Raw genomic sequence first — 12,583 nt, 5'->3', positions numbered from 1 at the left:
CTCCAAAAATGTCCCTAACACAGAGGCAAGTGCCAGGAGATGCCTCTCCTTGGCTCTGCCCACATAAACCAGTACGATTCTCCCCTAAGAATGCAGAGCTCTACACTGAGACACGAAATGGCTGCAAGGCCTGTGCCAGTCAAGGGAAGAGGCCCCAGAGAGAGCGGGTGCTGCTGCAGGGCTCCGGGACCACCACAGCTTCCACCTCCCCAAGGCACCGCTGCTCATTCGTGCTTTGCCTCTGGAAGCGCCTCCAGTCTGTTCCCAATCGGTACTCTCCTTCCTTGCTGCTTTGCTCCAGCCACTCCATGGTGGATTCTGCAGCTCACACCCCAAAGCGCCTTCCCTAATGCACTGACATTGTTTCTCATCAGAAAGTGAGTTTAGGCCAGGAATTTCCCATGTCACAGGCTAGAAAGGGGAGTTGCAGAGATCAAGAACTTTGCCCAGGAGTGGCATCTGACACCAATGCCAGGACATGTTCCCTAATCACTTGAAGAAGACACACGTGACGTACAGACAACAGTCAGACGAGGCAGCAACAGACATGTAGCGAACAAGCTTAACGGATCACTGCCTGATGATTGGGGCAACTCAGTGGCCTGGTAGACAGATGGTGTCTATCTCAGCAGCTGTGTCACAGTCCTGCAAGAAATACATTTATTTCAATACTCAGAAAATTCAGCAGTAACATGCCAACCATGTCAGGAGCCAGGCTATCAATCTCCAGCTGCAGTAAGTTAAGCATGGCCAGTGTGTTTTACTCTGGACTCCGGTTCCCTGACTGTCCAGCATTAGTTCTCAGAATCACACATTGATTAGAAGGGAAACAGGCTGCGCAGCGGGGTCTGTGGAGACGTCATCACAGCCTCAAGTTCTCTGTTAAAACGGGGAGAGAATAAATCCTAAATCAACACAAATGGCTGAGGGCAAAGGAAAAAAATCCAGGTTCTCGAAAAAGAAAACTAAGATCTGAAAACCTCACCTTTCTCAGGAGGAAAGAAGTCTGTGAGGCTGCAATGCTGGGACTTCTTCATTTGACACCTAGAAATTCACAATTCTTAACTGATGACTCATAATCCTTTATCTGCTATTTTTGGTGAGTCTTAAAAAAACAGAATTTAAACCGCACTAATTTAAACGTCACCGGGATCTGAGTATTAACAGAATGCTCACTCAGTGACTTTGTAGAAATATCACCCAGCATGACAGACTAAAACCAAAACGACACACACCATCAGACTAATACAATTAAATTTTAAAATATTCAACCTATTTAATAAACTTACAAGCATCATACTGAACACTTAGCTGAGTTTCACAGGACGAAACTATGATTCAAAATAACAAAGCTTAACTAAAAATATTCAAGTTAGTGAAGTCATCCAAAAAATCTGAGAGCTGCTATCTTCCTTCAAAACCTGTAGACCTCATTACAGCTTGATACACATTCAAAGCCATCTAAATTTGATCCAAGTCAAATAATAATTCAATGCAAATCAAGGTCACTCAATAGACTTTGCTAAGTAAAATGACAGAACCAGGGCCCAGCACGGTAGCCTAGTGGCAAAAGTCTACTTTCGCCTTGCACACGCCAGGATCCCTTACAGGTGTCGATTCTAATCCCAGCGACCCCACTTCCCATCCAGCTCCCTGCCTGTGGCCTGGGAAAGAAGTAGAGGACAGCCCAAGGCCTTGGGACCCTGCACCCACGTGGGAGACCGGAAGAGGCTCCTGGCTTCGGATCAGCGTAGCTCTGGCTGTTGTGACCACTTGGGGAGTGAATCATTGAACTGAAGATCTTCCTCTCTCTCTTTCCTCTTCTCTGTATATCTGCCTTTCCAATAAAAATAGATAAATCTTTAAAAACAAAAAAAAAAGGCCAATGAGGAAACGCAGGCCTCCACATTCCTTGCCTAACCTATGGGTTCCATGGGTCCACACTGACACACCCGAGACACCCAGGGTCAGAATTAAGACAGAGCTCCAGCTGTTCATTGACGCAGGCAGGATCAGCTCTGACACTGAGCCGATCCACAGCACCACGGCTAGTACTTGCTCACTAAAACATGAAACAATTTACCCACACCAGCTGGAAAGCAAGCCTTGGTCCACCTGCCCGACCCTCCCAGGGACCTTGGCGTCTCCCAGCGATCCTCAGACCACACCTCCATCAGGACCCCACAGCCGCAGAGTGGTGTGCGACACGAACACACATCTCGGGCTCCCCACTGTGGTCGCACTGCCCACATCTGCTTGACGGCAAAGGCCCATGTTGCACGGCCTGTTCATTATTTCGAGAACCACCCTTCACAGAGCCACAAGTTATGATCAGAGTCATTCATCAGAGGACTAATTTGCCTAAGAGTTCTCTGTCTTCTGAATGTATGAACTCAATTAAAGCCAGGTTTTTTTAAAAAAAAAAAAAAAACTTGGCCTACAATGAATTCCTTTCCTTTCCCATTTCTGGTTGCCTGGCTGCATTATTCATTTATTCACTCAACAAACATTTACAGAGCCAAGCAAGGAGCTGAGAACTTGGATTCGAAGGAGACTGACGCACCTGCCCACAGTGCCACACAGAGGCCCAGACGGGAGACAGAAAGACGATTCTACACAAAATAGTGACCTGACAGAAGAACGGGCTGGAAGACCTAATGTAGAACATGACAATGTCATCGACAACAGTGGATGGTTTTCAGGGTGTTTGCTAAATGAGCAGATGACAGCTGCTCGTGCCTTTCCTAGGAGAAAATGGATATAACTAATGAGATAACAGATACGTAAATTAGCAATCCGTTCATCACATACAGGTATCTTATATCACAGACAATACTTTATTTTTATTTTTAAAGAATAAAAAACAGACACATTCTACATCACCAACATAAGGAGCAAGGTGTACCATCCACAGAGGGTGTGCCATGCACTGTGAGCCAGAGGGGGGCAGCAGAGAGCGGGACACTAGGGTGGAACAGGCACGCTGGGGAATGAGCAGGTGGAAAAGGAAAACACTTTCCAGGAAGACGGAACAACACCCCCAAAGGCCCGGGAAGGTGCAAACACGGTGTCTTCAGGCATCTGAAAGAAATCAGCTGTGGCTGCAGAGGAGCAAGAACGGACAGACCGACCATTAACTGCCAAATCAGGAAGGGTCTGCGGTGTCATTTTTTCGTGGGGCATCTGAACAGGAAACCTCGCTTAACACTGGGGATTACAGGAATCGTCAGAAGTGGGCCCTATGGCAAGAAATAAGAGGCCCGTCTTACAACAAGCCATGCTTTCTCAGCTCAGTGTGTAGTGCAAATGCCAACGCTCACAGGCAGGACGTGAAGGGGTAAGGTGCATGGGAGCCTCCTCTGGCTGCAGGAGGCTCCGTTACCAACAAGCAGGTGCCTGAGGCTCTCCAGATCCCAGAACTTATCAAATATCAGAAGTGGAGACTCTGGCATGTGGCCATTCAAGTCCAGTCGTGCTTACCTGAGAGAAGACACAGCTGCTGCCTGGTGCCTGCACACAAGAGCTCTTCTCGGCCACCACGTCGCTGTCCCAGAGATCCACCGTGCACACGAGGCTGTGGTTCTGCTGCACTGCTTCCAGATCCTTCGCACTGAGTTTCTAAGGAAATGAAACAAACAGGAAGATGTTTGCATCAAGAAACAGTGTCCCCAAACTCATAAAGGGAAGACACCTTACTTTTTCACAATTTCCCTGTGTCCTTTAAATAATTTCCACCATCCCTAAATATCAGTGGTTACAAAACTGGAATGCAGCTCCATTTCTAAGCAATCCTGACTTGGCAAACACAGCATGGCAGCAGTGCAGAGCCAAGGATGGTGGTGGAAGCTACAGACCGTCCCCTGTTGTCACTACTGCAACCGCCTCTTGTGTGGAGGACACAGCCCAGGCACTGCCCCAGCAGAACCAATTCCAAGCCAGTTCCTACCAGTGCTGACCCAGCGCACTCAGCTCCAAGCCCATCCTGCTCAGAGCCATCTCGAGGTCTATGCCCGATCCTGCAGACGGACGGGGCCAAGGACAGGGCTTGCGGATCACAGCCCCCACTGAGTGCACAGCAAAGCCAAGACTGTGAACCTGGCTTCAGTTAGGAAGGCTCCCTCATGCTGCTGCACAAGCCCTCAGCAACGCTAACACGCAACAACATTCATCCCACGTCTCTGGTCTCTGGGCCAAGTTCAAGCACACGCTCTTGGCCCTAACCGCTTAAACGCCAGTGACTGCTGAACCAGGATTTTGTTTCCTCCCTGTCAGCAGCTTCAAGCTGGAACAACACCTTGTTTCCCAACACCTGGCAGAATTAAGTTGTCGACTGAGGCTTTTATAAAAAAAAATCAGGTGAACACAAACAAGAATGAAGCAGAGGTGATTCTTTGTAGAAACCCAGTGAAAGGGGGCCCAGCACAATAGCATAGTGGTTAAAGTCCTCGCCTTGCATGTGCCAGGATCCCAAATGGTCGCTGGTTCTAATCCTGGTGGCTCCACTTCCCATCCAGCTCCCTGCCTGGGCCTGGGAAAGCAGTCGAGGATGGGCCAGAGCCTTGGGACCCTGCACCCGCGTGGGAGACCTGGAGGAGGTTCCTGGCTCCTGGCTTTGGATCGGCGCAGCACCAGCTGTTGTGGCCACTTGGGGAGTGAATCATCGGATGGAAGATCTTCCTCTCTCTCTCTCCTCCTCTCTGTATATCTGACTTTGCAATAAAAAATATGTAAGTCTTAAAAAAAAAATGAACGGAAATGGGAAGATTAAGGAATCAAATTAAGCAAGAGTAATGCTCCAGAACTGTCATAATCCAGTTGAGCTTACACTTTAATTTTTCAAGTCCAATTACACATATGTGGTTTAACATTCACATAGTACCCCCTGGCTTCAGTGATAACTAGCTTCTACTTCTCACTGCCGAGTCCCTCCAAAGAAAAACAACTTTCAACTTCTTGGCTGTTTTCTTCTGGCAATTTGTTCCAAGTTTCTATGTTCTATTCTCACTCTTCTCTTTCTCAATTTCTAAAGTTCAGACCTTATCTTTCAGCACCTATCAAGTTGCTTAAGGACTGAACTCTAATAAAACAACCCAATACTTCCTAGCAATTATACAGTTAGATCAATATTCCACATTTACACACTGCTCATGCCTCAATCACTCAGGGTCCCAGGATTACATTTCCATTCATGTTCAAGTCTCTGATTTCCTTGGAATTAGTAGCTGCTTCTTTCTATTTGTTTACTTCATTCATAAAATTAATTATGTACTTAGCGTTATTTCCAAACGCTCTACAGCAACTTCCGGATTCCCCTCAATGGATTCAAACACATGATGGACTACGGACTGAAGCCCCTGCTTGACAGCTCAGATGTGGGTTCTCTGCCTCTCCCCATCTCTCTCTAATTCCCTCATTAGTGGCTCAACAGGGTAATCCTCCACCCTGTGGCACCAGCCTCTTATGGGTGGAAGTTTGTGTCCCAGCTACTCCACTTCTGACCCTGGCTTCCACCACGACTGGTGACCTCTCAGGCCAGAATTTCTTAGGTTTAAGGTCTCCAGAGCTTCCTGTTGCGGAGGAGAAAAAGGTGACCTGTAACTGTTTAGAATCCCAGCCTAAGTTCCTCTTTTTAAAAGCACAGGCACATGGAATGCCTGCGGAGCCTTCCGGGAGTTCCGCAGCGTATGTCCACTCCTCATGGGGCAGAGTGCAGACTGCTGAACCCTACACAATTCCAACTGCCCATGTACTTACCCATCACCCAAAAGTCTGCTGACAACTCACACCCAGTGTCACGCCTGTTCCCTTTCTCCTAGTTACGCCTTGTTCGCTTACACTTTCTTTATTGCATCAATCATCTGAGGGTTTCAGAAGGATGCGGACCTAAGGGTGTATTCATGTTGGCTACTTGCTCTCTGAGCTGATTCTCCAAGAGTCACTATGTGATCAAATAAGAAGGATATTCCAAGACAGCAAAAAAAGGAAGCAGAAGAAGAAGAAGCGAGGCTAGAGGGAAGTACACAGACGCAGGAGGGCACGGCGCAAACAAGGCCTTAACAAGGGCTTGACGCTGCGTAGAGCAAGTGAACAGTACCGACACCGTGACGACAGCATCCCTTAGGTGCAATGGTTCAAGTCCTGGCTGCTCCACTTACAATGCAACTCCCTGCTAACGGCCCAGGAAAGCAGCAGAAGATAACCCAAGTGCATGGGGGTCCCACTCCCCACCTGGGAGAGCCAGGTGAAGTTCCTAGCTCCTGGCTTCAGCCTAACCCAGTCGTGGCCAGTGCAGCCACCTGAGCAGTGACTCGGCGGATGGAAGCTGTCCTTCCCTCTCTCGCGCTCTCTCTCCCTCCTTTACCTTCTTTCTGTGTAATTCTGACTTTCAAACAGGTCCAGCACAGCAAGTCAAACCGTGGAAGTGCCTCTGTGTGTGGGCTGGGCAGCAGAGCAGAGGCCAGCCCCCCTCCCTGTCCTCCTACGACCAGTGTGACACCTTCCTCTCTCTGAGCGGCTGCTTCCCCAAAGTCACCTCCCTCGTGCCTGAATCCAGACGACACCAAGAGAGCGCTAGGTGCTCTAACACAGACACTGAGGAGAGACGCAGTTGCTCCTGCAGAATTGAAAAACCACATTCTAAAATCAAAAGACTTAAACGCAAAAGGAAGAAAGCAGAGCTGGGAACCTGGAGCAACAGGTCCTTCTCGCTGGCACTCTCCGCGAGGCTCCGGATCTCCTGCTGTCGACTCTGACGCAGCCTGCCGCCCTCACGCGGGAGGCCCTCGCAGCGCTGCTCCATGGCTTTCTCTCTTTCATTCACTTCAGTGCGCAATTTTTCAACTTCCTTTCTCAGGTCCTACCAGAAGAAAAAGAAAACATGGAATTTACTTGACAAAAAAAGTTAAGGTGACCACCTTTTAGCTGCATGACTTGCAAGCTAACAGGTGTGTTCAACAAACATGCAGTGCTTCTCTTTAAAGTGTCGCAAAGCCAACTTTAAGAATACTTGGAGATTCAGAAAAAGCATTATGCACATTTATCATCGCATTATATACGATGCTGAAAACCAAGAAAGAACTAGCTAGCCAAAAGAGAAATAATGATAAGAGTACAGCAGCAAAAGAGACACAAAATTACAAGGAAGAACAAACTAGGATAACAAATTTGATACACAGTGTGAAATCGAGTGTTTTCCAAATGTTTACACAAATGGTATAAGGTTACATAGGAATATATTAACTAGCACATTATCCTAAAGAGAGAAATTAGAGATGATTTTCCAGGTGTTTTTTTCCTAATATTTTACAAGTCTCTAAATAATCCTTTATCACTTTAATAATCAGGAAAAAATATGTGAAATAACATTTACAAAGAATATACAGTACCATGGAAAATGCCCGTTATCTGAAAGGGGAAAGCAGAGTATGCACCGATTATAAACGCTCTCTGTAAAGCGAAGGCACCATGTTTAGCACCAACAGGCTCTAAGATAATCCAAACTCCCACCAGAAGAGGGATAGAACGTACTACAACCTCACAATGGAGCACTCCAGTCAAACCGAAAGGGAATGAGGACTTGCTCTCCGTAAGTATTCTGCCCTACAGTAATCCTCAGGATACAGTGTCAAGTGCATGTCAAGAGACAGCAATGGGGATAGCCTGCAGCCATTTATTAAACCATAAAGGAAATCAACTGGCTGTCATGCCATGTTGGAACCATTCAAAACTGTTTTTCTCTCTTTACCTATCAAATAAAATATTTATATTAAGGAAGACAGTGTGTGTGCAGGAGGTGAGGGCCAGGGAGGTGGTAGCCAGCAGTGACATCGCTGGCTGGGACACGCACAGCCCCCACTGAAGTGCTTGGGCAGTCTCAGCTCTGCCTTTGATGCCAACTGCAGGGTCAGTGTGTGCCCCAGGAGGCAGCAGGTCACTCGGATTGAGTTCCTAGTTGCTGGCTTCAGCCAGACCCTGACCCAGTTTTTTCAAGCATTTAAGGAGTAAACCACTGTATGTCTATCTATACTGTCTATACCATTGTCTTTCTGCCTTTCTATTAAATAAAAAAATGAATAATGTTTTTAAGGCAGGCATCTGGCAAAGTAGTCAAGCCACCACTCGGGACACCTATACCCTCCATCAGAGCGCCTGGCTCGAGCCCCAGCTTCTCTGCTGAGCGGCAGGAGACGATGTCTCGAGCATGTTGGCGGCTCAGATGGGGCTCCCAGCTCCTGGCTTCAGCTTAGCCCAGCCTCAGCTACCGTATGCGCTTGGAGAATAATGTAACACATCTCTGTCTCTGTCCATTCTATTAATTAACTCTTCAATTTTTAAAATTTCAAGCAGAATTTTTTTGTAATCAATGTATTTTTATTGGAAAGTCAGATATACAGAGAGGAGGAGAGACAAATGAAGATATACTGTCCCCTGATTCACTCCTCAGGTGGCCACAACGGCCAGAGCTGAGCCAAGCTGAAGCCCACTGACTCTTCCGGGTCTCCCATATGCGTGCAGGGTCCCAAGGCTTTGGGCCAGCCTCAACTGCTTTCCCAGGCCACAAGCTGGATGGGAAGCCAGGCTGTCAAGACACAAACCAGTGCTCATATGGGATCCCGGCGAGCGGAAGGTGAGAACTTGTAGGCTACTGCGCTGGACCCAAGCAGAAGAATTTCTATATCCCTAGTGATATTTCTCTAAGGAGAAAAAAAGGCTCTAAAAGAACTTTAAATTGCTGTTAGTAATGTTTTAAGTATTAAAATTATATTGTTCTTCTGAAACTAAATATATATATGTATATAATATTTTTAAATAAATATTAATGTCTTTAGGCTTGAAGGAGAAAAGAAATATAAACATAATAAATTGAAACTTGTAGATCTAAGCTTAAATTTCAAACACCAACATGACTTCATACTTCTGTTATTTCCTGCCTTCCACTTGGAAAAGCTACAATCAGTGTCCTCCCTGCTATCCATACTACCCTCTCTAAATACTATTCGCTACCAAACAGGACAGGGCCCCCAAGCACAGCAGTTCTCAAACTACACTCCCGGGAACAGTAAAACCCACACCACTGGTAAACCAGATGTAAAGATTTGAGGCCTCCCTTAAGATCTACAAAATCAGAAGCTAGGACAATATGCAGGGCTCAGGACTGTGGGGTGCACTGAGGTGTGCCTCAGGGAAAGGGCTGCTGCCTGTTCATACCAGAAAAGGAAGGAGCTATCAAAGACCCAAGGAACTGGGCATCACCCAGAACAAGCCTTCCCACCGTTCAAGATAAGACAGCTACAGTGCTGTAGCGCGGTGAGTTAAACTACTGCCTGCGATGTGGGCATCCCATTTGGGTGCTGTACTTCCAATGCAGCTCCCTGCTTAAGTGCCCGGGAAAGTGCTAGATGATGGCCCAAGCATTTGGACTCCTGGCTCCTGGCTTCAGGCTGGCCCAGCCCTGGCATTTGTGGCCATTTTGTGAGCGAACCAGCAGGTGAAAGACACCCCCCACCTTCATCTACTTCTCCTTCTCTATAACCTGCCAAATAAATAAACAAATTTTTTTAAAGACAATTAGAATTGAATTGTACTAAGGAAAATGAAACAATAAATTAAACATCAAAACAAATGCTCAAATCTACAAATTTATGACACTTAAAAAAAAAACTTAATTGCTCTGTATGTAGCACGGGAGCACCCCAAAAGTGGTCACACCCTAACCAGCAAAGGACAAAAGGAACAAACATAACAGATGGAGTTACACCTGACCTCGCAGAGGCTGTCAGGAATTGGCCAGGTGGGCCCTGCTGCAGCAGCAGGCAATCTCCTAAGTGGAAGAGGGAGTGGGGCAAGACGCCAGCTGCAGTGTGGCTTGCGGGATGGAAAGAAGTGTGGGTCCAGGCACAGAGCATGGGATGTGAGGGCGGAGCAGGTCCCCAGATTCCCAGAGCATTCAGGAGGACCCAGCACCGCCGGCACCTCAGTTTACCCGAGGAGACTCACTGCAGGGTTTGACTTCCAGGACGGTGGGATTTTAATAATGTATTGCTTAGCCACCAGGCTGGTGTTAATTTGTCCGAGCAACAACAGGAAGCTAACAGAGCAATCCTTGGAGGAGTCCAGAGAACACTTTTTTTTGTCCTTTCTGTATGAACTGCACCTTAAGGTGACTTGATACATGATGAAAAGCAAGTTTATCTTCATAGAAGTCTGCAAGGAATGACGCAATTACGTAACACCGTTTTGCAGGCAACCATCAGTGGCAAGCAAAGCACAAGAACTGAAACTTTCAAATAACCAGAAGAAACCCCCCCACACACAAAAAAAAGAAAGAAAAAGAAAAACACTTTCAAATTAAATGCTAATTTTTTTTTTTTTAGTGGGCAAAAAGATGATGATAAGACCTTTACTCCATAACAACTAGACCAAGAACTTATCCCGAGCTGCAAATGTCAGTAAATACGATAGAAAATTCAATTCTGGAGAAGGTAAAAGTTTGCATTTTTTAAATTATTATTACAAAAATACAGGAGTGTCCCATGACGACTGCTTCTAGGACACTTCACGCCTCCCAAAGAGATACAAAACTCACTGGTGCTCAAGCCACTTTTTTTTTTCAGTTAGAAAGTCAGATATGCAGAGAGGAGGAGAAACAGAGAGGAAGATCTTCTGTACAAAAATTCACTCCCCAAGTGGCCACAACTGCTGGAGCTGAGCCAATCTGAAGCCAGGAGCCAGGAGCCTCTTCCGGGTCTCCCACATGGGTGCAAGATCCCAAGGCTCTGGGCTGTCCTCAACTGCTTTCCCAGGCCACAAGCAGGGAGCTGGATGGGAAGTGGAGCTGCCGGGATTAGAAACAGCACCCATATGGGATCCCGGTGCATTCGAGGCAAGGATTTCTAGGCTATCACACCAGGGCCTCAAGTCACTTCTGTGAAATGGTGCAACCTCACATATACTTTGTCACTGCCTGATCCTTAAAACACCTAATCCAGTACAGATGCTATGTAAATAGTTGTTACATTGTCTTGCTTGTAATAATTACCAGAAAAGCATCGCAACATATTCAGTACAGATACAATTCTGTGTCTCAAATATTTTTAATTCAAGACTGGTTGAATCTATGGATCAAGAAGGCCAACTGCAATACAGAGCAATAGAAAACAGAATTCCAAGACTAAAGAACAAAAACATTCTCCCATAATAGTTACCCAAACAGTTAAAGACTTTGCAAGTTGTATATGCTGCTTAGAGGCCCTGCCCATCTGTTGGGGCTATAATTATTGTAAAATTTTAAATTTGATTTGGATTTTTTCCCATTTCACTTCTACTTATTTCACTGTGCTATGACCTAGAAAGAACACATTGTGATTAAATGACACAAAAAGAATGAGCAAAAACAAAAAGGAAGAGCTGAAGAGTATAGAGTCAAGAAGAGTTTCTGGGTTTGTTTTCTAAGTACAGCCAAGACGCAGGTCTGCCATGCTGCTCCACCTAAGCTTCTGCGCATCCTCACAGTGCCAGAGGAAGGCAAGGCAGGTGGCCACCGCGTGCTGAGCGAGAGGCCCCAACTGCTCTTCCCAGCTGTCAACTGCAATGAGCACATCTTCACTCTGCTGTTTTCCCACTGTCTCCAGGCATCTGCCCTTACGGATACTATAGCAAAGAACAGCTCTGTGCATAAAACAAGGTTTTTGTCTTTAAAAAAAAATTTTAGCTTTATTTTGGAAAGGAAGAGAAACAGAAAGAGAAAACTTCCACCTGCTGCTTCACCTTCCAACACACACAACAGGCAGGGTCGGGGCCAGGGCCGAGAGCCAGAATTCAAGCCCAGTCTCCCAGGCAGATGGCAGGGTGGTAGGCAGCCAACCACTTCAGCCATCACCTGGTGTCTCCCAGGTGCAGCAGCAGGAAGCTAGAAGTGAAAGCAGAGCTGGAGCCTGGCACTCCAACAAGGAAGTCAAACAGATGCCCTCCTCTCAACTAGTTCTGCTCAAACTGCCCTGTCTTTCCTGCGGTCCCTTTTACACACAAGGCAGAATCCCAGCTCAAGGCTTCACTTATGCTCTCTGTGTCTGGAGAGTCAAGTCAGGCTCACGGTCTCAGCCCCCTCCCACCTGCTGTGCCCCCCTCCCACAGCCCTGCCTTTCATTAGGCTTCCCCAGAGTAGAAGACTTCCGTTCTGTCTCCCCCACAAAATATCAGCACAAGGATTTCTATGAAATTTATGGTGAATAATTTTCAAACTTTTTTCCTAAAAAATCCATTTTCTTTTCCTATTTGGGGCTTTTTCTTATTTTTTTAATATGTATTTATTTATTAGAAAGGGAGTTACCGAGAGACTCTTTCTTCCTCTGGTTCGCTCCTCAAACGGCCCACCAGCCAGGGCTGGGCCAGACCAAAGCCGGGAGCCAGGGCTGGGCCAGACCAAAGCCGGGAGCCAGGACTTCCTTAGAGATCTCGCAAAGTCCAAGCACTTGCAGCATTCTCTGCTGCTCCCCCCGGGCCACCGGCAGGGAGTTGGAGCAGAAGTGGAGCAACCAAGACTCCAACCGGTGCCCACAGGGAATATCCACATCACAGGTAACAG

At 46.8% G+C, this 12,583-nt stretch overlaps 1 protein-coding gene across 5 annotated transcripts in view; it reads right to left on the bottom strand.

Annotated features, from left to right (window-relative positions):
• Positions 1-12,583, bottom strand: part of CDK5RAP2 (CDK5 regulatory subunit associated protein 2) — a 188,483-nt gene that overhangs the window by 99,262 nt on the left and 76,638 nt on the right. For 4 of the 5 annotated variants that reach the window (XM_058672770.1, XM_058672766.1, XM_058672768.1 and 1 more), the window contains 2 exons: positions 6,686-6,856; positions 3,481-3,618 (listed from right to left, as the gene is read on the bottom strand). In XM_058672770.1, the coding sequence (XP_058528753.1) occupies positions 3,481-3,618; positions 6,686-6,856 (309 nt within the window). The remainder of the gene's footprint in view (positions 1-3,480; positions 3,619-6,685; positions 6,857-12,583) is intronic. The other variant, XM_058672769.1, reaches the window with a different exon arrangement.

Source organism: Ochotona princeps, chromosome 14, assembly GCF_030435755.1.
Source record: "Ochotona princeps isolate mOchPri1 chromosome 14, mOchPri1.hap1, whole genome shotgun sequence".
Classification (NCBI taxonomy): domain Eukaryota; kingdom Metazoa; phylum Chordata; class Mammalia; order Lagomorpha; family Ochotonidae; genus Ochotona; species Ochotona princeps.
The sequence above is the reverse complement of the archived record's forward strand: the minus strand, read 5'-3'. Positions and strand labels throughout refer to the sequence as shown.